At 48.7% G+C, this 24,550-nt stretch overlaps 9 protein-coding genes across 10 annotated transcripts; 6 read left to right on the forward strand and 3 right to left on the reverse strand.

The window, feature by feature from the left end:
* Window positions 1–3,666: 3,666 nt before the first annotated feature.
* On the forward strand, window positions 3,667–3,978 carry FVEG_14698 (hypothetical protein; the record flags this gene model as incomplete). Its single annotated transcript, XM_018903661.1, has 1 exon — window positions 3,667–3,978. The coding sequence occupies one exon, from the start codon at window positions 3,667–3,669 to the stop codon at window positions 3,976–3,978; it is 312 nt and encodes a 103-aa protein (XP_018742880.1).
* A 224-nt stretch (window positions 3,979–4,202) lies between these two features.
* On the forward strand, window positions 4,203–4,459 carry FVEG_14697 (hypothetical protein; the record flags this gene model as incomplete). Its single annotated transcript, XM_018903660.1, has 2 exons — window positions 4,203–4,294; window positions 4,384–4,459. 2 exons carry the CDS (start codon window positions 4,203–4,205, stop codon window positions 4,457–4,459), a joined length of 168 nt encoding a protein of 55 aa, XP_018742879.1.
* Window positions 4,460–8,203: 3,744 nt separating this feature from the next.
* FVEG_00601 (hypothetical protein) lies at window positions 8,204–9,436 on the forward strand (the record flags this gene model as incomplete). The annotated part of the gene is made up of 2 exons (XM_018887167.1): window positions 8,204–8,602; window positions 8,802–9,436. The coding sequence occupies exon 2, from the start codon at window positions 9,080–9,082 to the stop codon at window positions 9,434–9,436; it is 357 nt and encodes a 118-aa protein (XP_018742878.1). The 5' UTR covers window positions 8,204–8,602; window positions 8,802–9,079.
* Window positions 9,437–10,909: 1,473 nt separating this feature from the next.
* On the reverse strand, window positions 10,910–11,365 carry FVEG_14696 (hypothetical protein; the record flags this gene model as incomplete). Its single annotated transcript, XM_018903659.1, has 1 exon — window positions 10,910–11,365. The coding sequence occupies one exon, from the start codon at window positions 11,363–11,365 to the stop codon at window positions 10,910–10,912; it is 456 nt and encodes a 151-aa protein (XP_018742877.1).
* A 632-nt stretch (window positions 11,366–11,997) lies between these two features.
* FVEG_00600 (hypothetical protein) lies at window positions 11,998–12,555 on the reverse strand (the record flags this gene model as incomplete). Its single annotated transcript, XM_018887166.1, has 2 exons — window positions 11,998–12,373; window positions 12,464–12,555. 2 exons carry the CDS (start codon window positions 12,553–12,555, stop codon window positions 11,998–12,000), a joined length of 468 nt encoding a protein of 155 aa, XP_018742876.1.
* Window positions 12,556–12,765: 210 nt separating this feature from the next.
* On the forward strand, window positions 12,766–13,444 carry FVEG_14695 (hypothetical protein; the record flags this gene model as incomplete). 2 transcript variants are annotated; one of them, XM_018903657.1, is made up of 2 exons in its annotated part: window positions 12,766–13,021; window positions 13,206–13,444. In XM_018903657.1, the coding sequence occupies 2 exons, from the start codon at window positions 12,766–12,768 to the stop codon at window positions 13,442–13,444; spliced, it is 495 nt and encodes a 164-aa protein (XP_018742874.1). The 2 variants fall into 2 exon arrangements, with proteins under 2 accessions (XP_018742874.1, XP_018742875.1); XM_018903658.1 differs by lacking the exon at window positions 13,206–13,444 and having other exon boundaries at window positions 12,766–13,131.
* A 465-nt stretch (window positions 13,445–13,909) lies between these two features.
* Window positions 13,910–14,041, forward strand: FVEG_00599 (hypothetical protein; the record flags this gene model as incomplete). The annotated part of the gene is made up of 1 exon (XM_018887165.1): window positions 13,910–14,041. One exon carries the CDS (start codon window positions 13,910–13,912, stop codon window positions 14,039–14,041), a length of 132 nt encoding a protein of 43 aa, XP_018742873.1.
* Window positions 14,042–17,276: 3,235 nt separating this feature from the next.
* FVEG_00597 (CDF family cation efflux system protein) lies at window positions 17,277–23,195 on the reverse strand. Its single transcript, XM_018887163.1, has 3 exons — window positions 22,418–23,195; window positions 22,265–22,348; window positions 17,277–22,200 (listed from the first exon to the last, which is right to left on the reverse strand). The coding sequence occupies exons 1-3, from the start codon at window positions 22,559–22,561 to the stop codon at window positions 20,695–20,697; spliced, it is 1,734 nt and encodes a 577-aa protein (XP_018742871.1). The 5' UTR covers window positions 22,562–23,195; the 3' UTR covers window positions 17,277–20,694.
* On the forward strand, window positions 17,501–20,394 carry FVEG_00598 (hypothetical protein). The gene has a single exon (XM_018887164.1). It carries the CDS (start codon window positions 17,725–17,727, stop codon window positions 20,164–20,166), a length of 2,442 nt encoding a protein of 813 aa, XP_018742872.1. The 5' UTR covers window positions 17,501–17,724; the 3' UTR covers window positions 20,167–20,394.
* Window positions 23,196–24,550: the final 1,355 nt, after the last annotated feature.

A 24,550-nucleotide genomic window follows, 5' to 3' on the forward strand; every position in this document is an offset into this window, starting at 1 on the left:
TATGGGTGGATGGCTCCATCCAATCCATCCATCCATGGCATGGCCTAAAGTAAGCTAGCTAGCTTGCCAGGGGCGTGAGGTGTACCTAGGAGTGTGCTGGGATCTTGGGTGTGTGAGATGGGTGTCCTGTCCTTTGCTCTGTGCTCTGCCTTAGTCTAATTCGTTGCTGCATTGCATGCACCATCCGTCCTTGCTTCAAACATTGATGAATGCACTGCTAATAAGCGACTTACCTCATCCTCAATATCTCAACCTCAATCTCTGCCTCTGCCTCTTTCGCAATACCTGGCACAAATGAAACTGACTCAATTATCACCTTAATACCGTCCTGCCCTCCACTGTTTATACGGCCACCTAAGGTACCTATCGTACCGCTTGCGGGGGCGCTGACTAGGTACCGGTTTGCTGGGCAACAGGTGGTGCAGGTACCTAAACCGGCCCCTGCTAGGAGTGGGGAGGCCACCAGGAGTTGCCCACCTCACCTAAGCTTAGGTCGCCCAAAGGGAACGCCAATCCTGGCAGTTTGAGGTTTGGGAGAGGAAAAAGGAAGCTTCCATTCAATTTGCTTTTACAGATCAATAAAGAACTCTCATTTGCTTTTTACATCTTCCTCAAGCACATTTTCATCATTAACTCCCCTTTTTACGGCTCTAGCCGCATAAATACATAAATAGTAAGTATTTCACAAATCAACTTCATATCAGGCAAAGTGCTCAATGAAATGCCTCTTCTCTTTTTTTTATTTTATTTTTTTAATTTTTTTTTTTATACAGGCAGACTTACGCTACTTTGACCTCACCACTTTACGCACCTAATTCAAGGCACGCTCGTTCGAAGGCTGGGGCTAAACTCAGGTTGCCTCTGCTTGGGGCTTTCAGAGCAGAACAGGATTGGGTGTGAGTGGAGGGCCAGCATAACGCAGCTCTGCACAGCACAACAGAATAATACAGCACAGGAAACCGGAGGATGACATGGGGTGTGCAAGTGCAGCAACTCCGGGCGGACGCTAGCACTCACTCGGGGCTTGGTTAGAAGCGTGGTGAAGCGTGTGTCAAGCGTGTGAGCCTGCGCTGGGCCTGTCGACTTGTGCCAATTGTGTCGTGTCGTAGCGTGTTCTGTCTCTCGGCTGGGGAAATACGGCGTGGGCTTGAGGCAGGGATCCGCGAATGGAGACGGGCGTGTGAGACCGCATGTAAGAAGAAAAGGGAAGAAGAAAAAAATCATCAAAAATGTGAAAGTGAAAGTGAAGGTGACTCTAAGGAGAAGGCTGATTGAAGATGACCACGTCAAGGCTAGGAGAAACCATCCAATGCCGGCAAAGAACTTTGTGATCCGGTCCTAAGTGTTAATGATGCTCATAGATCGGATTGATCATGACTGGTTTACTTAATCTGATTCAATAATACGTAGATGGCAAACATGGAGAGACATATATCCGATACAGAATAGAAACAATGACTACGAGTTAGTTCGATTCAAGCAATCATGAATTATATGTTGAATCGACCTTGTCGTGGAATGAGAGATGTCTTCAAAATGAAGCAGAGAGCCTCAATATTTTGGTGCTACGATGCACTCGGCCGAATCTATTTACTTGTTGACTCCTTTCAAGTTTTGGATAAGACATTTATTATTATATACTTCCAACGCAGCCCTCTCTCAAGCGGCCACGACAGTTTTGTTTGTTTAGAACTTCTGCTCATGGCCGCTTCACGGCCTCGTCGAGCAGGGCCACAGCCGGCCTACATGCTGTCCTTGTTTATAAGCATTGTACGTCCATTCAATGGCCGGACGACCTATTAAGGAGCACTACACAAGCTCACCACAGCGAGTCGGCAGACACCAGCTGTAAAAAACCGTCACGTTTGCATGCACCATTTGGTCTTCATCATGGCAACCAAGCAAGACATTATGAAGATCTCCACGACACGCTCATGACCGAGTTGATGGCGCCCACCATGACCGCGGCCTCTGGCCGACGTAAACAATCGTCATATTGAGTTAAAAGACAATGCGCCTGAATTAATAGTGGTGAGGAGATGGTGATATACAGGCTGCTTAGCTTGGTGTAAACGGAACAGAAATCATAAGATGTTGTCACTATTGCACCAATTTCATGATAAGGTGATGGCCAGGGGCCTGTTTGAGAGGCCCCAATAGTAGTAAATCTATCATTCAGAACATCGTCCCTGTTGCTCGGGTTGCGAATGCAATGCTTGTCTAAACCTTCAAAAGCATGGATTCCCTTACAGTGATAGTGTCATGAACGTAAAAAAGCCCGGCCAACAGTGGACGCTTCTGCACTCTAACAGGGTCCCGAGCTGCCCGTAACTTAGCCAACATCCCACACTCGTCATCACTACGGACGGATTAAGCTCCTGTTGGACACGACGACTGACTGTTCCGCAGAAAACTTGGCTGGAGTCTCGTTGCCCGGCGCAGCTAGTTGATGCGTGTGCAAGTTGAGGTTGGGGTTAGCCCATGAGCCACTTGCTGCGCTTGTTGCTTCACAAGCCCACAAGCTACCTTACTTTGCAGCTCCGACGGGAGCGTGAAGCCATCGCGTCCCGTCTCGTCTCGTCTCGTTTTCCTCCACAACCGTGTCGTTCCTAAGTACGGGTCCATACCGACGCGGCAGCTGCGCGACGACACTTGGACAGAGACTAATACGAATACCTCGAGTCTTGTCCAGATCCTGACTTTCATCTCAGTCAGCCCAGTTTCCCATCCCGGCGACCAAAGGGAGTTTTCTGTGCGTTTGGGGGCGTTGCCAGCTAGAAAAGCCAGGGCCTATGACAATCACTAAAGGGCTCCGGTGGACTGAAAAGCACTCGTGCTATAGTAACTACCAGTAGTTACCCGCTGCTCGCGTTGCTTTCAGGTATTGTCGACTCTTACATCCTCCCCGAACCAATCAATTCACCGCATCGGGCTTTTGCATCAACTAATCATGCATGTAACTACCTAATTGAGTGCTCAAGCATCGATGTCATTCTCAGTCTCCCTCACATCCAAGGCTGTCACTCAATCCCCACAGCGTGCGATCTTCACTTTGACTTTCCAATATATCCACTAATAAACTACAGGTCGCTAGACAAGCGTTGGGCTAGATGAGAGGCTCGCATAGCTCTCACTTGATTGGCTTTAGCTTTTTGCCTCTTGTGTGAACTTAACTTATGTTGTGCTGTGCAGCTGTCATTTGTACATGATTGCCAGCTCTCTAGCTGTAAACGTCAGACTGTCTGTCACTGTTACCACTGCCACTGTATCTGTACGTAGCATGGTGTTCGTTCATCGGCGCGGTCCTCTCCTCGCGTTGCCTAGCCTATAGGTAGCTCAGGGGTGACGGGCCCGGACGTGGTATAGTACCAAAAGTCGTGAGACGTTGTCAGCGTTCTGCCCTGCTAGAACCCTTAAATGCTATAGTTTTGGGAACACAGCACGGAGCAGCAACTGCAGTAGGTAGGTTGCTCAGCGTATGATGCCAGGCCCGCTTTGCTCCTCGGGCGTATCGTAATTCGTTGAGCCTGTTCAACCGGACATGTCCCCGCTTTGACAACGCTATTCACATATCCGTACATAATAAACGCAAATCACATCAAAGCCATATTTTCTCCTGCATGTCATTGTCCGATAGCTTCATTAACGAAAAGCAGCTTCCCTTGAATGAGTTGTCAGTCTCACCTTCAGCCTCACCTCCCAGTTCTAGACATGATCTCGCTCGATACTATTCTGAGCACCGGAACTCAAACCAGTGCCCTGAGGTACCTGAAGTGTCACTTTGATAAAGCGAGATCGCCATCATGTATCATGTCGCAAACAGATTTATTCGCCCGATACGTATCCGGTTGGATCTCGTACGCGTCAGACCTATCTCAAAGACGATCTCAGTTTCCTCATCCCCGTCCATATAAGGCGGGTATGGAACTGTTGGTAAAAGGAGGTGCTTGGCGATACTATGCAGGTAATGAAACATGATGGATACGGAGTATTGTAGCTAGATATTCCATGCAGTGGCTGCATGGAGACCGACGCTACTGCTAACTCACTCAGACGTCCCGCCCATATCAACGGTCGTTATAACACTGTGGTTGGTGTCCGATAGGCACAGATTTTTTCCCTTCGTTGGTTAGTATAGATTGAAATCTGCTGCTGTATCACATCACACCTCATGGCATCACCAACAGATTGATTGTCTCGCCATGGATCAGACTCCTCCTAACAAATCTAATTCAAGGCTAGTCGTGGCAACTCGTACAGCTTCACCGATATTTGTACTCATCTTGCCTGTATTGTACGTGCCCGTCTGCGGGCTCAGTCCGTAATAAGTCGCCCGATGCTCATTTCCATCCCATGCCGCCGCTTCAAACTTACTGCTGCAAGGGAAGCCAAGGAAAAACTGACCCTCTCCACAGCGCACGAGAACGTCCCCACGCCGAAAAGGAACATGCTTGTATAAAGGGCACGCATAAGACGTCAAGCGGGCACAGGCACAAGAAATATTTTGTGAAGGTAATGACGCAGATGTGTTGGTATACATTAGCCCGCCTGTACAAGCGTTGGTCACTACTCCGTACAACGGGCGGGACAAAAGTTTCGTTATTAAGTGATTGATGAGCTTCTTCTCGAGTTGCCTAGTCGACAAGCGAAATGGATTAACTTGAGATCGTAATTGAAATTCCAACGAGTCAGGGTCTTTGACAAAGGGGGGAGAAAAACTCTCCGTTGATACTATCATAGGAATGTCCTTTCGATTCGGGGTCCAACAGCCGCTCCATTTGTTCCTGTGGTATCTAAGCTTCGTCGCCTTCTCGTTTTAAGTCATTTCAACTTCCGTGAAACATTGCTTCAGCCGCTTGTACTTGGTGGCACTCAAACCACAGCTTCCGTCAAAATTGACACAATTATCCAGTTTGGCTAGGCATCGCCTGTAAGAAAATTTGCCCCTGTTGACGTCGAGTCTCACCAGATCAGGAGCATTGCTCGCGCGCGGGTTATGATTAGGCGTGGGATCATCCAAAACCTCCACAATCCTCTCTCACGACAACGACACCAGGCACACGATCAAGGCACTGGGCCTAGTTCCAGGTTCAGGCACAGGCACAGACAGACACGCCGAGAGCACACGACCATATGAGAAAGCAACACTCGCAAATGGAACCGAAAGCCGGAAAGTATCACATTACTACACGTCTGCTCAGGACGAGACCTACACCCCTTCTTAACCCGTCCATCTCGCGCTCACGTTATTAACGCGCCCGCGTCAAATGGCGACGCAGTTTCTGAGAGCCAATGAGACAGCGTAGACGCGTATTTCATGAGACTCTGGAGTCAGCGCATTTCAGGCCGGACCCAGGTGGCTGGGCGAACAGGAGAGCTTGGAAAAGGAAACCCAAAGTTGAGGGCGAGCTAGGTTTAGCGTCAAGAACCCTGTACAGCTGCACGAATTGACAAGATAGCTTCAAAGTGCAACGGGCAGTTGGATCGACAGTATCTGACATGTAACATGCAACTGAAGCAAGGCAGAAACAGTGATCAAGTCAAGGTAAGGGCGATGGTGTTGGTGTCGGTACGGAGTACTGGAAATGAGGCTTTGCAGGCCATCACCAGTTTCTAAGCCCGGTTACGAAGCTAAGTTTCTTTTCTTTTTTGCTTTGGGGGTTTCTGTCACCACTTCTTTCCTCACTTCTCACATGCGCCAGTGAGGGGTAGCCCCAGGAACTAAGGCCAGGATCCCCTGGCTGTTCCCGACGCGGAGGGTCAAGATATCCAGATCTAGCTGTGAACCACGATCAAAGGTGTGCCAGCCTGTAGATCTTCTAGTTTCCAGGTCTGCCATACCTCATTCATTATTTCTCGATCATGATTCTTTGAATGGAATTGACCCATATGTGACAAGCGATTCGTATGGTTAGGATGCTGATTCAACTATCATGACGTGCCTCCCTAGGGTCTGAGAGTTTGACCATGGTGATCTTGGCTTTGCTCTTGACTCTGATGGATCAAGACTGATGGGAGTGGTATCCGTAATTCAGTTCAGTATGGTTTAAACTCTCTACTGTTTAGCTGCCCAGAGATGATCACTTGGTCTCGGAAATCCCTCACGCCAGGAACAGCAACTCCGGGCAAGGAGGACACAGGTCTGTGAAGGTGATGACATTGAATAGTTTTGGCTGAAATTGTTGCGCGCTTGGCAGCATCTCAAATGCTTCCTCCGCAATTGCTGAGATATCTAACTGCGACAGTTCAGCGCCCAATTTCGGACTATCAGCCAAAGGACGAAACAAAGGAGGCCTGAACAAAGACCGGCATAGGTAAGCCACGTCTTGCGGGCATGGAGTGAGCCACTTCTCCCTGCTGATCCTCAAGGGAGAACAGATGATATTGAGGCTGCCGGTGGCTTTGCGCGTCCTTGAATTTCAACGCCAAACCGCCAGGTGCCTAGAGTTTGTCTCGACCACGGTCCTCAAGACGTGCAAGATTCGCGATTGACAGTCCTTTAAAAGTCAACCTAGTGCTTTGGTCGGTATCCGTCCGTACGCTACTGAGCTGTGATCCGACTTACCCATGTCCTAGCAAAGTGGCTGACTTATTCGTTCAGGGTACATCAATGGTCAGACTAGATTCAATATTTCGCCTTCAATCCATACCTAGAAGCAAGGCAAATGTCAAGACACCAGCAAAATTTGGGGCTCTTTTCACTGAGCTGAGCTGAGCTGAGCTGAGCTCATATTACCCATCGTTTCCCTACCTCCACGATGCAGGTTTCAATTCTCCCTCACATTTGACCTTGAAAAAGGCCAGAAATGTGACGTATGATCTTAGTTTCAGCAATGGAGAAAGGCAAGCTATCAATGGAGCAGGCATGGGATTTAGTGCGATTGAGGCTTGAAACTTTGCCATATAAAGTCTAGGAAGCTTGAAACTGGTCTCTGCCCCGCATTCACTCTCCGAGTTCCCAATTCAGGGATCACCAAATTCGGAAGCATCTTTTTCGGAGCAGAACCACCACCAGATATTGCTGTGCAGTTGCTTCTCAAGAAGCGGCAATCTCTGCAGAGATGAGACATTGGCTAGAATCTGTTTCGGACCCTTCTATTATCGATCTAAGTCCCGGATTCCGCTCTGCTAAAACCAAATCGTCTCGTTCATATTCCCGTGAGACTGTGGAAATGAAAAAAGAACAGGCAGAGCCGCAATCTTCTCAGGAGGACATGTCTACCTTAAGATACCTTACCTAGTCAAAGTAACACAGACGAGTAACCTCGGTGGTGTGAGGTGGCTGCGCTGGTTTCCATTTTTGCACCACTGGCGACTTTGGCACTACGGGTAACGAGTCCCAAAGGACGGCACGCCTGCAGCAGGCTTGCAGAAGTGCTATCACCTGCTGTAGAATGCCAATGGCAAGCTTTTGAGGCACGTCAATACGTCAGGATGTGCAAGCACTTTAGAGCATCACCTCGTAAGGTATGCATGGTATGGCATGGCATGCTCTGATTTCCCCCTGGCCCAGGGTAAAACTTGGAGAGAGCGCGTTAGGTTGGCTACTGCAGAATTAAGGGTTAAAGGGTGAAAGGGTGCGAGACACAAGAGTCTCGGATCGAGTTGCTTAATTATGGCGTCAACGACGTGATATCGGCTCGGTTTACTGGCTCCACGTCTTGCTTTTCTTGGTGATGCATCATCCCTCGCTTCGCCCTGCTGTGGTGCATAGTGTTGCGTTGCTGCCTCCACCTTGGCTCTACCAGCGAATTAAGCCCAAGCCGCGACGACGATACTCATGCTCACGCCACTCAGGTTGCCTGTAGTTCTCGACACTGAACCAAAGAACCCTTAGATTAACTTGAGATCAACCCCATCCCTTGCCCGTGCCCCCATTCCGAAGCCCCGTAACTTTTTCCCCTTCCTTTTTAAACGTGTCTTGTCTCTGATGGAAATAAACGCCAAAAGACGCCTCAGAGACACGCGGGCTTTGGCGATGATTTGCAGCTCGCAACACGTTCCACGTACATGGGTTGCTGCGAGACGCGTGAGATGAGGAGCCACCTTGGCCGCAGTGAGGGGAGTTTGAGAAAAAAGGAAGTTAAAAATTCAAGAAATGCACATGCTCACGCCCACGAGGTTGGTCACGATGGAGTCTGCATCGGCCACTCCATCACCTCGCAGAACTTGCCGAATGCAGATTTTTTTTTTCACACCTTGATGAAGCTGTCGCCGCCGGCAATCGCTGACTACATATTTTCCACTTGGCGGATGTTACGGTTCTCACTTGTGCAAGGACCATCGAAATCACATTAATTGAGCCCAGGACTAACAAATAGTGGGCTAGACACCGGCTATTCATCGCCTGAGACAGGCGGCCCCTCGAATTAGTTATCTGCAGCCTCGTTCCCGTTGGGTTGCACTCTCGACATCCACTCTCCGAGACAGCATCGTGGGAGAGATCTTTGCCATCCGAGGATTGAAGCCCGGGCCTCTGCGACTGGTGCATATCACCAAGTGGTTCGTAGTGGATTTTTCTTCGTCTGATTGTTCCCGTCCGGCCCGCGGCGATGGATTCAAAGCCCCTCATACGCTCAACAAGTGCCGTCTACCGTCTACAGTACGTAAGATCCTTTCAAGATAGGGTTGATTTGACCGACAAAGTGGTACTGTTGCTGTACCCGATGAGGTTCCATCCTCGTCCCCGACCGCGCTGCAATTTGAGGTTATCCACAGAGAAGTCCAGATTTGCACAAAATGGACACGAGTGCACGTGCCAGGCTCCAGCTTGAAATGACGCTAATGTGCAAATGTTCCAGAAGCCTTCCACAAAGCGGAGCTACCCGCCCAAGTGACGACACACTTGAGTGAAATGAGGCTGAAAGACCCAAGCAGCCATTCTCGTTTTGGCGTAGCGTCTCCCCACACGTCGGGTCGTGACGCGCTAAGATACGGTACCTTCAGGGTCCATTTTTACGCGAAAGATACCTGTTCTTGAGTCTCTAGACTCTCCTCTTTTTTTATACATGCTCATCTCGTCTCTTGTGCACGCCTCAATAGCTCCGCTGCGCCGTTATGTGTCTCGTGACTGGTGATTATGCGGATATTGGCTTGGCTTGACTGTCGGCTGAATCATCTCCTAGTTAGCGGCCGGGGCCCAGTGAATTCGATAAGTGTCCATCCCTCGCTTCTTCACCACAGCGACGCAAGGTTACAGCACCAGACTAACTGGATCCATGACGCCTCCGAAGGAACCAAATCCATTGATCTGAATGGTTCCATGCAAGGGAAAAAAGTCAAAGGGAAAAAGGAACCTCGATACCCACTTGACTTGCAACTTTATGCAGTGCCAAGGCTGGTCGGAAATACATCACCACGGGTTCCACGGCCCTTGGTAAAAACCCAACCTTGCAATTTTTTATCAATTGCTATGGCGACTACACGAAATCTCTGATCAACCTCATACAAAGCTCCGTCTATTACTTGAAAACCTTTCTCGTGCTCCTCTTTCGCACAGCGTCTCTGACGTTAAGCTGCTTCAAACCATCCTTAGTCCTCGGTGTTACTTGCAATGCTCCAGCTTGAACACCCCGATCGACGGCGATAGAGACACCACCGGCAGTCGTGACAAAGCCCCCGCAGGCAAATTCGTTATTTGTCAAACACTGCCGGCAACCGCCAGTGAAAGGAATTTCAAAGGTTCCAGAACACCGATTGATCCGGAAGAGATCTTGTGCTAACTTCAAGTTGCCTGCTCAACTGTATTTGGCCACGGGTCCCGTGGACCTTGATACCAGGCCATACATTAAGCCTCTTACTGAGTCACTGCCACCGACAAAGAACACGGTCTTGGTTGAAGTCAATCATCACCTCTGTTCACATATAAAGTTGGTTCCTATGGACGATCTTATTACATTATATTCGTTCGTGTTTCGGTTCCCTCATTGCATATCGCGGTTGTTGGGTTCATGTTGGATATATGTTTATTTGAGTGCAAGAGGAGGCGACATACTTGTTTTTGTCCTATCTCTATGTGAAATTGATGCCAGGGTTGATATTCCACCAGTCGTGTCTCAATGGGCCCTTCGGCAGGCAACAAATCTCGAAGTCGTCGAGTTTTGTAAGGACGCCATGTGTCTATGCTGCCCCTCCAGGGTAGTGCCCACAGCAATCTTAGTTGCGCGGGGATGCGATCATGCGATATCATTGGCTGGTGTTACCATCCGAGCTGCCCGCTTACAATGTGTGTAACATAGAATCTGATACACCCGCTACACCAGAAGAGCTTGGACTGCGGTCCAGTCTCACTCGGAATTTCCCCGCCCCTCTTCGTTGTCGATGCCCTCACACTTTCATGTCTGCGATCAAGTTGCGGCGGGTGGACGTGTCTTCAAGAGGTCACAGTACCAAATTCTGCTGGGCTCGACAAGGAACAAACATCTGCACAGCAAGTTACCCAGATTCCTGTTGCAAGTTATCATGCCCCTCTGTGGCTATGTCTCATCACATGCCAAGCAAGGCATACTGACAATTGTCTTGTCATGTTGCCGCGGACGATGGGTTTGTATCGCGCGCGAATTGAGTTTTAAAACAACGATAAACAACAAACATGGAGATAAGGTTCAGAAACACCGAGCGGGATATGTTCTGCATCCCAAAGAGGCATATGCGAGTGACTAGGGTGGCATTTTGCTGACCATGAACCACGATCTTGGATCTCAAACCAAGAACCGGTCATCCAGTGAGAAGTCTCAATACGGGTTGGTCTTTTGCTGCCTTCGTTTTCATGACGACGAGTTGCAGTCAATGGTTCGTCTCCGAGAATTGACCCCTGGTCACTTTAGGTTGATAGCCGCCGCTTCGCTTCCAGGTCTGCCCTGCGTCCTGTTGTGGAATCATGTTCCTTTGACCAAGTTAGGTTAATGGCTCAACATGTCAGCTGGATGTGGGAGGCTGTGAGGAAGGCCATCACCGAGCATCCTATCAGCGTTGAGAATTGATATGTCGGTTGTTGACACGAACATGTCCGCTCTGTAGATCCATGCAGCGCATGTGAATGGCTTGTTACCGTTGGTCTCTCGTGATGGCTGATCTGTAATCTGATGAGAATCTTGCGAACAGTGCGCCATTCGCTGCTTGACAGCATGATGGACATGATCGACCAAGAAGACGATCTTCGGCTGTCGGATGCTACCGGAATCAGCCCGACCGAAAGGATGATTCTGGTTTGGTGAAACTTGGCCAAAGTCAACAAGCTGAAAATAAGATCACCAATTGATTCGTGAGCGGACAATGGTGCTGGGACAGTTGACAGGGCATGGTCTTGTTCGAAATCGAGGGTAAGATTGGTTCGTGGCCTCTGGTTGGTCAGGGAGTTCTTCATGTTTGCTTTTTGAGACACCAAATCGGGAAACTAGCCCAAGCTGGAATCTCCAACAACAGCCACCAAAGGCCTAGGCGAGGCCAAAAGATGATGTCGATTTGTCTTACCAAAGGATTATTCAGTCACCTGGGTGTCCTGCGGACCTTGGTCAACTTGGATATGGAACTGAATATAGGCCACATATGTCGCAAGATTAAGAGGTAAAACCAAGTTCGTGATCGCGGAAGAAAATCCCAATCGGGGCCATTTTTCTTTTTTCGCGATCTGGTTTACTTGAAGCCTTTGGCCAGGGTCCCTGTTCAGAGCTGGGGGCTCGTGCGGCGGCCATTCGGGTTCGTCGTCTTGGTTCATCCCAGCAACTTTTGCAGGTTGGCTCTTGTGGGGATATTGATCGCGATTTGAGAGTCAAGTTGTGCTTTTTAAACAGTTGTCAGCGAGATGTCGACTTCGAGATGGGCTAGCATGGCTCAGGGTAGGAGACTAATACCTCAATATCAGCTCATCTACGACTTGCCCATTGGTGTTTTTGCAGGGCGCTTGCGTATCAGCAAACACCAGAACGTGCGTTGTCAACGCTAGTTTTCTTGATTGTTTCCAATTCCACAATACCCCATGTTATTCTATCAACTCTATTACCGTGCGATGTAACTTGCCTGTATCAAAATGGCTCTCAACTCAAGCCGAGTGGACCGAGGTGAAGCACTCAGACCGAACAGGACTTCAAAGCAGAGAGGTTCTTCAGCCTGTGGCTTGCTGCTTTTGGTTATGGAGGGTTCCATACGCGGATCAATGGCGCGGTCTAGCATGCGGAATGGCTCGAGGCTTTTGTTGTGGCTTGCGCTATTGTTGACAACACATTGACGCTTTTCAACAAGAGGACATCTGCTATAACGACAAGAGAGAGGGGCAGGCATCGAGTTGTTTACCAACTTCTGCAAGGCAGAGAGATCTGTTCGCATTCGGCGCCGAGCTATGCATGCATCATATGTACGCTGCGCCACGATGTGACTGTGCAAGGGTCTCAACAGGTTATTTTGAAGCTATCTACAGAGATGCGGCTTTTGATTTGACGCTCTTGACTCGAGTAAACAAACAAACCGTGTATCGGAAAGATCGATATCCGAATTGTTGAAATCTCCGATAGGATGACCAGGATCCCGATACTCTTCCCCTCCCTTTGCGACAACCATGGCGCCATTGTCGACTTGCGCCAGCTGACCTCTAAAGACGCACCGTAGCCTAGTGTGGCTGACTTTTTTACTTGTTGGTTCTTTGTTTTGACGGTTCTCTTTATCCATGATCATAGAAGTTGATTGCTGGACCCAATTGAGAATGAGGATACGGCCACGCTATCATGAATTACACCATTCTTCGTCTGCCAGAAGGGTTTCTTGGTTGATATGCCACTTCTGAAATGCAGCCGAAACAGTTGTGAGCAATCCTTGTACATTAAGCAGCTAAAACGTATACTACTGTACAGCACAGGACCCGCATGCATGCGATTCTCGTCCTCAATCGGCGATTGTTTTCTGCCAGGTCTTACTGCCAAGAGATGTAGATATCGAAATCTTGGAAATCTGCTCATTTGCGGTGTTTTCTGTTTATCGATGCTCCAACTTGCTCAACTGAAACTAGGGCGAGCAAACAATAGCATAGGTAGGTCTGTCTGTCTCCCTGAATGTGATAGTGACACAGATGCTCCGGGGCCCAGTTTGCTTACTGTGTGCGTTGCGTTGGTGGACAGTCATTGCTGTTCTCTGACCTGACCTAACCTTCATCTCGCTACCACCCTGGCTACAGTAGCAACCCCGACATAACCCCTAATCTGACGAATTGCCAGCATGTTCTGTAGGGCTGCGTGCGTTCGCTGCTGCGAAATCGGTCAGTCATTCGAGTCTCACTCTGCTGCAGATGATTTGCATTTCGCGTTGCGGGCCGCCGCCTGGTATGAGCGACCTGAGCGTACACATGTCGTTGAACTCGTTCACGAGCCGCTGTACGACGTCGCACACAGAACAGGGTGGTACCAGGGCTTTTGTCTCGTACAACGGACGGGAAACATACCCTGAACTCGCATAAGGGCCTGGTATCGGCGGTTCTAGGTGTTACGGCACAGCTCCCTTGTATCGAGAGAGCCTAAGCAATTCGCTGCTCGAGGCCAGGGCAAGCGAGAATGATGGACGGGTTTGGCGCTCCGGGCCGCGGGTGATTCGAAAGAGATTCCGTTATTTGATTGTGAAGGGGCTGCACTGTATGCAACGGGCCGTTGCTTATAGACCTGGGCACACCCCTCAACTCTGATCCGGTTGTTGTTATTCATCGGTCTGTGAATCAATATTCCAAGGTCTAGGTTAGGCTGCATAACGTTTATCGAAACGCCCAAAGAGCTAACTATGTCTCTACTGATCATCCCGACACTGCATATACAAGATAGGAAGGCCAAAAGGAAATAGCCAACAGGTTCGCAGGGACAGACAATCGGCCTTGCAGTTCGACACTGGTCAGCAGGGTACAACCTGGCCAATGCCATTTCGAGGAGCGCCCATGGTTAAAATCTTGCATGTTTTCTGCCCTTTCAGCTCGACCCAAGCTGCGGCCACGAGTTTCTCTTGTCAGGGTTGGTGCGCTGCTCCCGATAGCTGGGCCGTCGCTGTGATTGGTGTCCTGGAGCGCTGAGAATCGTTGTCGTGGCCCCAATCGATACCGTCAAAATCGACACTGATAACTTGACAGGTGTGATAGCCGATATCGACATGCTTTCACGTTGCTTTGGGTGCAACCATCATTCTTCTGTCCAGGGGTCTAAGGAAATTGTTGGATTTGAGGATGTGTGTTGAGATACTTGGATGTGTCCCTAGAAGCCTGACCCAAAAGCGGTAATAGAAGTATTTAGACGTAGCTGAGAACATTGAAACATGAAACTGGAGGTAAATGAGTTGTACGTGGACTGGACTATCACATCATAGGACTGCCCTGGCGCGGTGACAAAGTGAGTTGGTGAGTGTCTTCCATGGAGCTTGCTAAACAAGATGAACGACACAAGCCCAGGCCCAGGCAATGTAGAGGTAAACTGATACGTATACATACAATCTAGATTAGTGAGGCATAGTGCAGCGAGTGAGGGGATACGTATGTAATTGGTAGTTCAGCATGGTGCATTTGAAGTTGGAGTTGGAGGTTAAAGCCTGAAGGATCATACAGATGGGACGCAGAACATCTGAACGATGCGCTACAATTGCTCAAGAATAGTACTTGTGCCTCACAGCCTTAACTTGAATTAGTTCGCGGCTTAATGAGGACCAAGAAGTCTTGTGGAAGTGTGGATGTGGACGCTGGTGAAGTATCTTTATCCCTGAGTCGAGCTTCGACAGCAATAGTAACTTCATGCTGAGCCACCCTTACATAACCAACTTAGCCCATAACCCTTCATTAGGGTTGAGCACTCTTAAATTATTATAGATATGAAAAGAAATTTCGACGAGACCGGAAACATAATAGGACATCTTTCCCTTCGAAAGATTTTGAACATGCGGCCTCATTCTAGCCAGGCTTTACAGGAAAAGGTAGAATGATAACGTGGCAAGCCGCAAACAATGATAAGATCTACCGAGTTAGCGATCTGGAAATAGGCCAAGGGAAACTTAATCTTGTACATGACGTGCTCTTTAATACTGAACATCATTACAGCGGCGACATCTTGTCCCAGCAAGCGTGCAAAGCTTCTCTCATGAAGTATTTACGGTTCTTAAGATACTTCTAATACTAGATAACCTCTTGAATGAGGCAAAAGTGTACATGTGAGAGCGAGGATATATCTTGACAATATAAAATGCACTGTATTGTATTCACACTCTTCATCCCCTGCTGACCTCACACTACCATCGATGTACAAGTTGATGACATAGCTGAGGTGAGATGACACCAAATAGATGTCAATATAAGCGGCAGGTCATTATAAATACTATAAAACCAGGGTTCCCAAGAAGAATCTTCTAGCAACGGGCGAGTGTCAGAAGAGTTTGATCATTGTAGATTCTTAAAGAACAGTATTTAGCAATTCAGCAATACCGCATATGATTTCAGGGGTATCTCCTTATGGAAATAACAGAAATAGAATGTGTTTATCGTTTAAAATGTCCTCTTAAATGTCGTGATGGTTTGTGGGAGGCTGAGGGTGGAGTTATGATTGTCGGTTGAAGAGTCCCCGACAAGGGACCTTTAGAGAGGCAAGTGGCGAGAAGATAGCCAAATATCCCTATTCAAAGTAATGAGGAGGGCAAACGGAATTATTCATAATTGGATCTTGACAACATCTACAGCACCGGTAGTCAATCATGAGGGAGAAAGTCTATTGGCATAACAGACATACTGGAGACTCGCCAATGGGTCAAACACAGGAAGCACCGACTAAACAGCTTTGGCTATATGGAAGATTTGGAGTATTTCTCCGAACTTCGAAACAAACTTGTAAGGGTAGTGGAAAGAATGGACTTATATCGACATAATTCAAACTTGACTGTGATCGCCACGACCCCTTTTTCGTTTTGACCGATGGCGACGCAATAGGATATGAAGATGAGTGCTAGTGAATTCGACTTTGAGAACTATAAGGACTTGAGGATAATTGATATGCAAGATCTCTCAGTTCATTCCTCAGTGTCCTGTAATGGGTGAAGACTAGTTCGCGAGTCTTGATGCATTACAGACAGACTCATCAGAAACGAGGTGTCATGAGGATCTCTTAGTCTTCAGTTACTCTTGAGAGGGTATATACTGTAGCGCCACAGTCTTGCAAGCATTAGATAGATTTTCGGCAGGCGCATTCTCCGTTAAATACTACTCGAAAAATATCCAATTGGAGCATGGCTTAATAGTAATGCTTGAACATATGAGGGCCTGTACGAGACTAACAAAAGGGGCTATGGTATTACGAATCCTTAGAAGCCATTTGATTCCATAAATGTGCCATTGGCACTAATATTTATCTTCCGAGTATAACTCTGGCTCCTTACTGTAGCAATATTGCCATAGAGAGCAGTGATCCCTTACGATACTGGGTCATTTGACATGCTGTCGACTTTTTGCTACTTATTTTGATCGAAGATCTTGTGCAAGTTCTAAGCACTAGCCATACTGGTAGATCAACCATTGAGGATTCCAGGGAAGGCCAAAAAAACTCATGGTCTTTATTCAAACAGCAAAGGGACTTAGGGGAGTTTAGACTACGTGGATAGGTAGTTTTTTGGCACCTCGAGTTCAAGAGCTGAGGTTTCCTCGTCCCTAAGGTAACTTCAATAGATCTTTACGATATTACACAGTTGATCGGATTATACTCAGACTTGGACAGCTCCCACTGCAGGAAGTTTCGTTTCAACAATAATACAACCTGCTAAGGACATGGATAGTTATCCTTGATCCTGGGGAATCCTTGCTTAGCTCGATGAAACGCATGACATCGCGAACCATGCTATCGAGCACTGATGCTACGTTCCACAGGTTCGGTCATGCCATCAAGAGACACTCCATTTCTGAGGACAGTGATAGTTGATAGTAATTGGAAGCTACTTGTCATTTCAAGTGGGCATAATGGTTGTACGAGATGGCCTGGCAACGCTGTTATTTGAAGGTCTATCTATCTACGGAGTAGGTATGTATGGATTAACATGTGGGGAGTATGGATTTGATGTTTCATTTCTATGTGAACACGAACTGACTCCAAGTCGGGCATTTGTTAGAGACATAATCTAATAGAGATTCCCAGTAAAACAAGAGCAGTCTCAGAAACAATAGAATTAAAAATACCCCGCTACCATCCACGCTTAAACCTGCCACATGTTGCTCAATTTGTCTCAATGGAGTGAGTCCCTGAAAAGACTGGGGGCATCGTGGATCCAAAAATGGGGCTGGCACAGCTGTAAGTGTTATTTCTCTCATTACTTGCTATTTTGGTAGCTTTGTTTGATTCCATGAGCTCAGTATAGAGTTTGATAAATAGACGGTGAATCTCAATTCTCCTTGCCAATATACCCTATTGAACTATACTGTACATTCCTAGGACATAATCCCTGTAGTTTGCGTCAGTAGGTGCTTACATTAGTGGCCTAACAACTTCTCCAACTCCCAACAATGGATCAACCCACATCGGGATCGTGCGAGGGGTCTTTGAATGATCCATCCGCTTTCTTATGTGTCGTGATTGGAGAATTACTTACTCACTCACTGCCATCAGTCCGAGGCGGTGACGTCTCTACCATTTTGATCTGTAGTCTACTCACTCGCTCTATTCTGTCCTCTCTCAATGGAGAGTTAGTCGTCTGCCTCTCTCTCAACACCATCAATCAGACAGACAGACAGACACCATGCCCCACGACAGAGACACCCGCCGCGAAAGTCTTCGAGTGCCCCGCGCTCGTCCTCGTCGTGGCGTCTCCAGAAACTCTCCAGTGCGCTCTTCAGCCAATTTGGATGAGCACCGCCTGTCTTCAGGCGCCCCAGCTGCTGCGCAAGCTCTTCGAGCTGCTCCATCTCGCTTTTCCCTCAACGAACAGTTCGCTGCTACAAAGCAGGAGTTCGCATTCTGGGACGATGATGCTAGTTCGATCTACGAGCGTGGAACGAGTGCTGTTTCCGAGACGGGAGATCCAGACCTCGATGAGAAGGCTGCCTTGAGCTCAACTGAAGGAGGCTACGGACCTGTGCCTCATACACAAGATCCAGCACTTGGAGCAGAGGATCTCTACAATAATTTTTACGACCTACTTTGTCTCCCACGAGACACTTCGGAGTTGTCGCAACAGCAGATCCGGAGCGCATACTACCGTCTGTTTATCCTCTTTTACCCGGACAGCTATCCTGAGCATTTGCGCCCCGTAGCTCATCAGCAATTCCTCCGTGTTCAGGATGCCTTCGAAACACTCATTGACCCTGCGCGACGAGCTCAGTATGACCTAGACCAGTTCCTGGAAGCTGAAGAGACAGGCGCTTCACAATCAGCATACGAAGTCGCCTTTAAAGAAGCTGTTTGGGACCGGTTACAGAACGGCATACAGACAAGCTCTGATCTAGGAATCCGACTTGATGCCTCTGGGTCGGGACGTGGCGCCTCAGGGCTGCAAATCCTTGACTTTTCTCTCAGTCATTCCGTCACTGTCGACCTACCAGCACTTCAGAAGCTTCTTCAATCTCAAGTTACACGACTCGCAAGTCTTGCTTCAAAGGAAGAGAAGGAGACAATCGAGAGTCCATCACAGCCTCGAATCCAAGTCGCAATACCCACTGTGACTGTGACTGGATCTACCTACGGCATTACACGGGATCTGTCCTTGGTACCAACATCACTCTTGTACGATCGATATCAGCCTCTGCTACCCCTGCCAATCACCAGACAGAGACTCATACAACTCGTTGAGAACAAGTTCGCTCCGTTGGCCTCTCTGCGACATCGACAAGAGTTTTTGAACCGCTCACCTTCATCGTCCCCTGATAAGCTTAGGTGGATCAAGACTGCTGTTGAGCTCGAGTCAGATGTTCTGCCAGAGTTCTCCGTCACAAGCCGTCTTTATCATCACTTTCTCCTCCCCAAATTCTCAGAGCCAACCATAGCCGAGGCTAGTATACAATCGTCGCGTGATTCCTCGTCGATTCAACCGCGTGTTGCTCTAGGTCTCTACCAGAATCTGCGACACGGAACAGGATTCCTGCGCGCAGACAGTGGCGACTGGAGCTTTGGATCCAATCAATACTCTCATTTTTTCTCTGAACACTCAAGAATCAGTCCAGACTTCTTCAACGCCGAAGCCCCTGGACCAACCCCGAACCTCGAGCTAGGCTTCCGTACAGGACCATTAGATCGATTACCTGTATCAGGCTCGTCCGACTCTCCTGGCGATGAGGGCGGTATTAGGGGTCTCGACTACGAGATTAATTCTTGCAAGCATGGAAGCTGGGCAGTCTCTGCATCTACTACACCAACTTCATTGGCCGGCGCTGTCCGATACAGCAAAGACCTGACTCTACCTTTCCAAACTCCTCCGACATCACTGGATCCTGGTCTACCCTCTTCAGCCCGTGTGGAGGCAGAGCTTTGTTCCAACACATTCCAAGACCAGTATTTTGCCCTCCGCAATCTGTGGTCTGTTGGCCGTTTCGCACGTGTTGGTCTTGAAGTCGGCATCAGTCTGCACAACCTTCACCTCTCCGTCTACTGGTCCCGCCTTGGTCAGCGTCTCGGTGTCCCGCTTCTCATAGCACCACGGTCGCTTCTTGGGTCTAGTGTCCTTTTCTGGGCCTGCGCCCTACCCTTTGCTGGACTTGCGGCAGTGCAGCTTGGTCTCAACTATCGTCGCCGTCAGCGAGTTTCGCGATCTCATCGCCGCGTTCGCTCAGATGTCTCTTCAACTGGGGCACCAGTCGCCATTGCTCGGCATAGATACGAGGCAGACAACATCACAACACTCCTCGCACATCCAATAGAGGGTCGCCAGAAGCGTCAGATGACACTTGGTGGTCTCGTTATCCTCAATGCTAAATACGGCATCCCTGATGAATACGGCATCATCGCAACGAGCGATCAAGTTGCCGATGTCACAATTGCCGTTGCCGCTCTTATCAACGAATCATCATATTCCAGCGGCCCAGCCCTAGTGATCCCCCATGGCGTGCGCAAGAGCCGCCTACCAGGATTCTGGGACCCAGCTCCGGGCTTGGACAAGACTCTTCGCGTGGAGTATCTGTTCAAGGGTGACGCAGGCGTCATCGAAGTTGGGAGCCGTGATGAACTCATTCTTCCGCCGCAAGCGTAGGTATTGGTTGTCGCCCTTTATGAATGAGAAAATTGAGCATGTACCACCTGGAGGATATTTTCAAAATAAATAAATAAACAGACGTGCATTGCTAGTGATTAATATCGTGCCTCTACGGACGATGCCATATTGCGCAGGAAAAGCTCGAATACACATCCTTGCTCTAGCACAATAGCGCAAGCTAAAAACCGTCCATGGCGAAACACTGTGAGAATAAATGCTGTGAGAAAAAGAAAATTTCAATCCGCGTGATGCCTACCACTATCTATCATACAAAACAAAACAAAAGGTACCATCTACCTCTCGAATACCACATATTCTCGTGCGAAATGCTGCCCAACAATAAGACTGCCCCATATTAGAGAGTCTGTCTTTCCGCACGATAGAACGCCAAACCCTTTTAGTTTAAGGACCAAGGAGAAATTATTCGTAGTATGTAGCAAAGACAGAAAATAGGGGCGGTTGCCAAGGGCCAAAAACACACTTCAAGCAAAGCCCGGAACAAAACCTGATGTGCTGGGTAGTGGATTAGTGCTGGTGGTTGTTGCCGTGATCGTGGCCGTGGTCATGATCGTGCGTATGAGGGCTGGTAGAGCTGTGCGACGATTGACTACATCGTCTTGTTGACGAAGCCTTGGACGACGAGTCGGCAGGGCAGCAACCCTGGGCCTGGCAGTCGTCGATACACTCAAGGAGGCAACTATCACCCTTATTGATATCAACAGGACCGTCTAGGGACAGAGCAGCAGCTTCTGCTTCGTGTGAGTGCTTCTGGTCGAAGCAGAACTCAGGCTGTATCGTAGCGCTGTGAATGCCAAACCCATGAAGACACTTCCGAGCTCGCCGAGCCAGCTCCATGTACTTCTCGCCACTGTGAGAATCAATGGGGAAAGACACTTGGAGGTGCATACTAGCGACAAGTTTGGTGTCTGAGAGTTGCCAGACATGAATATGGTGGCAGGTGATAACGCCGGGAAGAGCTTCGATGTCTTGTCTAATCTCAGGGACGCTGATATGCTCAGGAGTAGCTTGTAAAAGAACACGAGCGGTGCCTCGGGTGAGAGGAATGCAGGTCTTGAGGATAATAGCAGTGATGAAGAGAGAGACGGCGGGATCAGCGTAGACTTTACCAGGCCAGTCCGTCAGCCAGATAATGAGAGCCGTGACCATGACACCTATGTTGCCAAGCATGTCTCCAATGACGTGGAGAATCATAGCATTCATACCCATATCAGCGTGGTTATGGCCGTGGCTGTCCTTCTTGCCAGCTTTCTTGGGAAGAGTATGGTGGTGGCCATGATGAACGCTCGAGTCCCGTCTAGGTCGTCGAGAGTGGGAATGAGAGTGGGAGCCTTTTCTATTGTGGCCAAGGGAAGAACCTTTCTTAGTAACGTCTTTGAGAAGAGGTGACTCCTCATGCGCCTCGGCCTCTTCCATTATCAGAGAGTTCTCGGCGTCGGTCTCACTCTCGCTCTCGCTTTCGTTGGTCTCGCCACGCGTAGCTTCGATAATGCTTTGTCGGAAACTTGCTGGGTGAATGCTCAAGTCATCGAGACTAGCGAAACGAGTATGTCCACTCCTACTGGATCGATGATAGTCGCGGCCTCGTGTGGATGCATCTCGGCTATGTCGCTGTTCGCTGGATTTGCCGCTGGACTTCTTGGAAGCCGTTGCACGGCGGATCACGGCCTCGGGTAGAACCTCAGCAGCACGACCACTTTCGTCTGCAAGAGTGCCCTGGGTTTGGTAACCCGCGTTGCCCTCCTCTTCGTCGTGGACGTGAGCGTGAGAGTGTCCATGCTCATGATCGTGGTCGTGTTCGGCGGGTCCATGAGAGTGACCGTGGCCGCCGAGGACAAAGAAACCGACAAAGTTGGAGAACAGGCCGGCAGAACCGACAATGAGCATGAGCTTGGGGTTATTGATCTCGGGTGGTTCGATGAATCGGGTCAATGCTTCGAGGACGATGGAAACACAGAGGGCGATAAGGAAAACAGCGTTGAAAAAGGCACCAAGAATCTCTGCGCGAACCCACTGGAAGACAGTTAGACAAGCGCATCGGCGTTAAAGGGGGCGCGAAATGGTTTGGAAGACGTACGCCAAAGGTGAATTCGTCAGTGGAGGTCTTTTGTGCGGCGGACACAGCCCAGAGGCCGATAACCAGCGAGATGATATCATTGAGCTGCGCAGATTTAGTCCATGTTCTATCCATTGATTCGCATGCAGCGCGAAACAGATGCGATTGACTAACCATGTGAAAAGCATCGGCCATGAGAGCCAGCGAGTGGGCCAGGAAGCCAGAGACGATCTCGACGAGGAAAAACAAAGTGTCAATGGCTATCATCACCTTGATCCTGGTACTCTTGGACCAAGCCATCTTTTGAAGAATACCCATGGCGAAGAAATGACACGAGCACCAAAAGAGGGTGCTCACTCTTATCGTGGGAAAAGGATAATGAAAGTGAAGTTTTGTTGGTGTTGCAGATGGAGAAAAATGAGCCCGGGAGCTGGAGGGAGAACCCAAGGTAGTGAAAAGGCCGCGGGCTGGCTGAAGGAGATTTCAGCAAACTTTAGGTTAGTTACGATGACGGAATGCGACAGTGGAGGCTGATCCCTAGACCAGGGAGGGATGAGAATGGATAGGAGCTGCAGACTGAGGCAAGCAAGGGCTGGTTACACAAATGTGAGAGATGTTTCTCAGGTATGTAAATCCCCGTGTCGTACAGTTAAGTACAACAGATTGTCACAGGGAAAGGAAACATCGGGTTCAACGCAACGAGACGAAGGGCAACTGAAGTCAAAGGGCGAGCTGATTAATTTAATTGCATAGTTTGTCACTTCTGAGTGGCAATTCAATGGTTAAAACTGCACGGCATTCGACAATCGAGACTAACACGGTGACGGAGCTTTTTCGGTCGCGGGCGAGGCATTGCCAGCCTAGATCAGATTGGGATGCCTGTTTTCTTTTCTTTTTAGTTAGCAGCGCAATTAGCGTAGACAGTTTCTACTAAGAAAACCTCAGACAGGTGAGACAGGGCTGGCGCTATAAATCGTTAGTTAACGGCATGTCTCAGCCCACTGTCGACGGCGGCGCCCTCTGTTCAAAGCAGCCAGCCCGTGAATCAATACTCTCCAGTGACCCTAGCACCCCAGCGATTTTTTGTAAAACATTACTGTGTGTAAGATTAGTTCGACTAACTACGAGCTGGGTTTTAAACAAGTCAAACAACAGACTCTGAAGTTCGAGTCAAAGATACTCGACTCGGTTCGGGACATTCCAACATAGTTCAATAGGAAGAGTCCGGTCAGCCGGTTCGGCAATAGACCCGTTCGCCACTGGGCCTGACTCCGATTTCGGTAAATGGATGGCTCCATCCAATCCACTTGACTTGAGCAAATGCATCCATTGATACAGAACAACACTTACAAACTCGAAACGTGGGAAGTTTCTGTGAATCTTTTCTTAGCGTTCTATTATTATTTTGATATCTCCGACAGATGTTTGGTGTTGTCGAAATTATGTTATGCAATCCGACGCCATAGTGCCATCCTAAGGTGCTACCCTCCACCAATACTTGTTTCCCACCTCTCGGAAGGAAAACAGCATCGGCTCAAGTTCCCCATCTGAGCTTTGTCGTTAGATGAGCATCAATCGAATCGTTGGTCCGCGGGTTTCGATCTTCTTTACCGCATTTCAATTATTCGAGCCCCAGTTGATATTGATCGCAAAAATCCCCGGAACGGTTACAGCTCTTCCGAGAGGCAACTGTCAAACCACATATCGGATTGTGGTTACACGGCAAGGTAACTGGTTAGCTGGTTCACTCGGCTGTTTTGCACATCTTTACCGTTTCGGTGTGGCTCCTTGCGTTTAGATACCGCTGTCTTTAACCCAGTCATGCAGCCAGCCTCAGTCTTTCAGCTTTGCCTGGCGCATGCCAACTATCGAAAGGGGCACACTGCACCCAAAGCCACAACGCAGGGAATACGAGCCGTGCTGCAAGGCGTGCCCTGGGACCAAGTATTTATGTATTGCGGGATCTCACGATAGGGAATTCTTACATTGGTTGGTAGATTAGTTTTCCGTCAGATGAGCTGGTTTTCTTGAGCTGATTGTACGAAGCAAAGATTCTTTATTTCGTTCATACACGACCACCAACATGATAGGTGCGTCAATCCTATGAAATGCTAAACATGGTCACGAAGAATGAATGACGGAGTGCCAAATCAGTTACACCAGATTGGAATCTGACTCTTGTATACTTAGGTATATACAATCGATCATCCTCTGTGTTATTTCTGCCACAAGCAATCTCACATTGCAAGACAAACTGTAGGGTATGGTAGTTGGACAGAACTCCATACTTGGGCTATTCATGATTTC

Source organism: Fusarium verticillioides, chromosome 1, assembly GCF_000149555.1.
Source record: "Fusarium verticillioides 7600 chromosome 1, whole genome shotgun sequence".
NCBI lineage: Eukaryota > Fungi > Ascomycota > Sordariomycetes > Hypocreales > Nectriaceae > Fusarium > Fusarium verticillioides.